Source organism: Dendrobium catenatum, unplaced genomic scaffold, assembly GCF_001605985.2.
Source record: "Dendrobium catenatum unplaced genomic scaffold, ASM160598v2 fragScaff_scaffold_506, whole genome shotgun sequence".
NCBI lineage: Eukaryota > Viridiplantae > Streptophyta > Magnoliopsida > Asparagales > Orchidaceae > Dendrobium > Dendrobium catenatum.
This window is the reverse complement of record NW_021318968.1, coordinates 251,097-256,413: the sequence shown is the minus strand read 5'-3', so window position 1 is coordinate 256,413 and position 5,317 is coordinate 251,097. Positions and strand designations below refer to the sequence as shown.

Below are 5,317 nucleotides of genomic sequence, written 5' to 3'. Positions count from 1 at the left end.
TCACTGAATTTCGACATCACTAAGACATTCAAATGTCCATCAAACGGTTCATGATTAAGGGATTCAACATCGACCGTCCATCCAACCACTCCCCATTTACCCTTGATCTCTCACCTATTTACGGGTCATGACATTCCCAAAATCTATAAATAGATCTCCCTCTCCTCTTGAAAAAAGGAACCCTGAAGCCTAAGGAAAAAAGAGAGAGATCGGAGATCGTTCTTGCTTCCTTGCCTCCTCGAAAATCGCAGGGCTTCTGCCGGACCACCGCTCGACGCCCTGTGCTCCGCCGGATCACCACCTGAGGCCCTCACCTCCGCCGGACCACCTCCTGACGCTGCTGCTCCGTTGGACCACCACTTGAGGCCCTAACCTCCGCCGGACCACCGCCTGACGTCGTTGCTCTGCCGGACCACCACTTTAGGCTCTCACCTCCGCCGGACCACCGCATGACGCCGTTGCTCCGCCGGACCACCACTTGAGGCTCTCACCTCCGCCGAACCACCGCCTGACGCCGTTGCTCCATCGGACCACAGCTTGACGTCGTTGCTCCGCCAGACCACCTCCTGAGGCCCGGACTTCTTCCGGACCACCACTGGAGGGCCTTACCTCCACCGGAGCACCTCCTAACGCAATTGCTCCATCATACCACCACCTGAGGCCCAGACTTCTTTCGGACCACCACTTGAGGCCCTCACCCCTGCCGGATCACCGCCTGACGTTGTTCCTCCGCCGGACCACCACTTGAGGCCCGGGCTTCTACCGAACCACCACTTAGGGCCCGCACTCCACCGGACCACCATCTTACACACGAATTTTTACCAAAGTATTGCCTTGCCGACTATGGTCCTCCTGACCTCCATCGCCTATTACGGTCATTCCGATCTCCATCATAACACAATGGTCTTTCTGACCTCTGTCTCTTGCCAACAATGGCCCTTCCAACCAAACAAACATGTCTATGTTGATTATTGTAACAATGTAATACATTCTATATGACGTACATTTGTAACATCAAGCTAAGGCCTTCTCCCTAAGAAGGGCCTCATTTGTAATCGACTACAAATACTAGTGGATTCATTTAAACTGGGCCGGGCCCCATGGTTTTTCCCCCTTTTCAGGGGTTTTCCACGTAAAAATTCTGGTGTCTCTTATGAACACTACATCCTCTCATTTATCTGATTGTGTGCTGGATCTTCGTACAATGCTAAGACGTTAAACTATATATTTCTCTATCGCCGCGAATATTCCAGGACGCAACAATATCTATAATCAATATTGTGAATCAGTAACATTAACAATAATAGTGAATCAGAAGTAGCATCAACAACAATTCAATAACAGTATTGCTGATAGTGTTGGTATTAGTAAATCTTGTAGAAGTAACAATAAATCAATACTACAACAGTAATCCGTATAGTGATAATAAATCAATACAATATCGGTAAAATTGTATAACAATAATAAATATATAAATGATATATTCTTCAAAAATTATTTTGATCAATCACGAATCTCGAGGCAAAATCGAATCGGAAACTTCAAAAATTAAATCCGGAAGCATCTGAACTCCGATTTTAGCGAGCTTACAGTCAAATTGAGTGTCTCGAAAATACGAACTCAACGACACCAAATTCAACTAAATCCAAGCCCAAATGAGCCCAAATCAAGTGCCCGAAGTGCTGTTGGAAAGCTCACACCACAATTTGAGTTACCAAATGATCTTCGATTTTGACGAGCTTATAGTCGAATTGAGCGGCTCGACGAGACGAATCCAACAAGCTCAAGTTCGCCAAATTCCAACATCACTAAGACCTTCAAATGTCTGACAAAAGATGCACGATCAAAGGATTGAATATCAGCCGCCCATTCGACCACTCCCTATTTGCCCCTGATCTCACACCTATTTACGAGCTATGCCACTCCAGAAAAACTATAAATAGAGCCATCATTTCTCATAAGAGGGGACTCAAGCAAGAAGAAGAGAAGAATAAGAGAAGGAGAGGGATAAATAGCTCCTCCTCGACCACCGCCGGAGTTCTTCCTGCCGCCTGAATAATGCCGGAATTCTGCCGGACATACGGGTGACGCTGGAACTCTACAGAACTTTGTAGTTGAATCTCAATTTAAGAGAAATTCATTGTAATCTGATATTCTTAACTTGGCGGACGAATCAGTCTCTTGTATCTCAAACAAAACACTAGTGGAATCATTTCAACTAGGCGAGGCCTCGTGATTTTTTCCCTTTTTTAGAGTTTTTCACGTAAAAATCCTAGTATTCTTTTATCTTCTGTTTGTGTATGCTAGATATTCGTACAACGCTCAGACAAAAATTTTCTAACTCTACCACCGCGTATATTCTAGTCCGCAACAATAATATATATTTTAATAGTCATACTAAACAAGTAAAAAAGTTCTGACTATCGCCATATTTTTTAGTAATAGGTATCTTATCACTAATACAATCGTACATTTTATTCAACCATATATCATTCACTTATGCAATGAGATGTCATTTCAATTAATCATTTAAAAAAAATATTGCTAGTTGAACTCTGAGGTTATTTTCAGTCCTCCAAATATTGTAAGTTGTACACTCACTGCATCACTTGGTGGGCGACGTAAGTTGGAAGTATCGTAGTCAGCAGGCGACGGATGTCATAAAAACCTCTTTCTAACGATGGAGGTCAGAAGAACTGTAGTCGGGAAGAAATCGAATGATGGACATAAGTCTAGTGTTGGATAGAAGTCCGACAAATATCCGGTGACGGGTAAAAGTCTGACAGAATTTTGGTGTCGGACAGAAGTCCGGCGTCAGGCAGGAATCCGACGACGGGTGGAAGTCCGGTGTCAGGTAGAAGTTCGACGTCTATCGGCGGTTGGGTGAAAATTTGGCGGTGGTCGAGGAGGAATTCTGCCTGGAGTTTCGGCGTCACTTGATAGTAGGGCGGAGCTCCGACGTCACTTGAAAGTTGGGTGGAACTCCGACGTTACTTGAAAGTCATGTGAAACTCTTGCATCACTTAAAAGTCACAGATGAAACTCCGGCGGTGGTCGAGGAGGAGCTTTTTTCCTCTTCTTCTCTTCTCCCCTTTTCCTCCCCTCCCCTCTTAAGAGAAATAAGGGGCTATTTATAGTTTTCTGATAGTGGCATGACTCGTAAATAGGGGGAGGATCAAGGGCAAACGTGGAGTGGTTTGGATGGACGACTAATATTGAATCCCTTGATCATGGACTGTTCGTCAGACATTTGAATGTCTTAATGATATTAGAATTCAACGATCTTGGGCTCGTTGGATTTGTATAGTTGTGCCGCTCGATTCGACTATAAGCAAATCATGATTTGAAACCGTTTAGTAATCCAAATTGTGGTTTGAACCTTTCAACATTGCTTCGGGTCTTCGATTCGAACCCATTTGGGCTCGGATTGAGTTGAATTTGGTGTCGTTGGGTTCATATTTCTGAGACGATCAGTTCGACTATAGGTTTGCTTAAATCGGAGTTCAGATGTTCCCAGATTTAATTTTTGAAGTTTTCAACTTGATTTTTGCCTCGAGATTCGTACCTTATCAAGATTTTTTTGATGATATATCATTAATCAATATATTAAGAAATATCCTCTGATTTTTACAAAATATTTAAAAATTATTTTGATCTAATTTTGAAAATATATTTAACATTAATTATATTTGATTATATTAAACATATGTCTAATTATTAAGCTATTAAAAATAATAATAATAAATAATTAAATATTCAAACTTAATTAAAAAAATTAATTATAAATATCTTATATTAAAACTTTCAAAATTCATAACACGTCAATGTAAAATTAAAAATTATTTTAAAATATTCAATATATTTAAAAAATTAAATATTAAATATTTAAATATCCAATTAATATTTAATTATATTTAAAATCAAATATTATTAAAACTAAAAAAAAATATTTTTCTCCCCCTCTTTTCCTTGTTTCTCTCTCTATCCTGCTTATTTTCACTCGCTCTTTGAGTTTATTTTATTTGACAAATTTATTTCTTTTTAAATTTTATATTTATTTCACATATTCCTCTTGCTAATTATAGGACTTAACGTGCTCCTTTCTAAAATAAACTCATATATATCTTCACATCAGTTGCTGAAATTACGCATTGAATCACCTTAATTACTCCTTGTATATTCCCAAAAAAATTATAATCATTATGATCATTTAAATATCATTGTATGTTTTTCTTAATTAAACAATCAACTAAAGAAAATTCAACAAACAGTGCATCAACACCAACAATAACATCATCAAATCAGAAACTCCAAAACGAAATCCTAAAGCTCCAAAATCAATCAGACAAACTTGTATTGCTCGTACCGGAGGCCGCAATCCCCGAGCTCAACCTGACCTCCAATCGCCAGTTTGCACCATATTGTCACTAAATCAACGGCCCATTCAAGGCAAGAGCGACAGTCGTGTGCAGTGAGGCTACCGGAGCACGAGCAGCGGCCATAGGCCGGGAAGCCTAGGACATCGTCGAAAATCATGTGGTAGTAGTTTTCACCGGGTTTGACCGACCCGAACTCGACCAAGTCGTTGAACAAGTGGTCAAGGTTAATGGCAAAGATGCCGTACGCGATGAACTTCTCGAGGTTGCAGACGGATGAACTCGCGCAGGCGGCGGGGAATGGTGTGGACGATATCAGTAAGAGGAGCAGCGCGGCGAGGAAACGGGGCTTCGGCATTAGAGCAAATTTCAAGTATTTGGCATCTGGTGATGGATTGGGTTAATTTCCTACTTATAAGAAGTTGAAGGTAAGGAGTAAACAATTTTGGGGTTCTCTCGGTTTAATTTTTTTAGGTCCTTTAAGATGATCACATAATGATAATTTTATTCCGGTGATGTATTATAATTAATATAAATGCAATTTAAGATAGAGTAAAATATTTATTTAATTTAGTGGAACAACTGTTACTTTTAATTAATATTAACTGTAATTTAAGATAGAGTAAAATATTTATTGAATTTAGTGGAACAACTGTTACATTTAGTGCTTGCCTGCTTCACAATGGATGGCCGGGAATTTTTAAATCTACAAATTTTTTTAATAGAAAAAATAACAAAAGATTAAAACTGACTTGTTGATCTTAATTTTATGCAGCAATTATGAGGTCTAATCAAGTTGAAATAATTTCTCCAGTATATATCATCAATTATAAATGATGTACTTTCTCATTATTGAGAATGGAGATACATATAGTAAATATAAACTATAAAAAATAGAATTTGTGATGAAAGTTAAAGAGCTTTGCAATATAGGAGTTGTC

General features: G+C 39.4%; 1 protein-coding gene across 1 annotated transcript; it reads right to left on the bottom strand.

Annotated features, from left to right (window-relative positions):
- Window positions 1-4,341: 4,341 nt before the first annotated feature.
- On the bottom strand, window positions 4,342-4,734 carry LOC110103657 (antifungal protein ginkbilobin-like protein). Its single transcript, XM_020832456.1, has one exon. It carries the CDS (start codon window positions 4,732-4,734, stop codon window positions 4,342-4,344), a length of 393 nt encoding a protein of 130 aa, XP_020688115.1.
- Window positions 4,735-5,317: the final 583 nt, after the last annotated feature.

Bases quoted from the DNA above. Each gene is read 5' to 3' on its own strand.
- LOC110103657 (XM_020832456.1), bottom strand. From the start codon at position 4,734: ATGCCGAAGCCCCGTTTCCTCGCCGCGCTGCTCCTCTTACTGATATCG.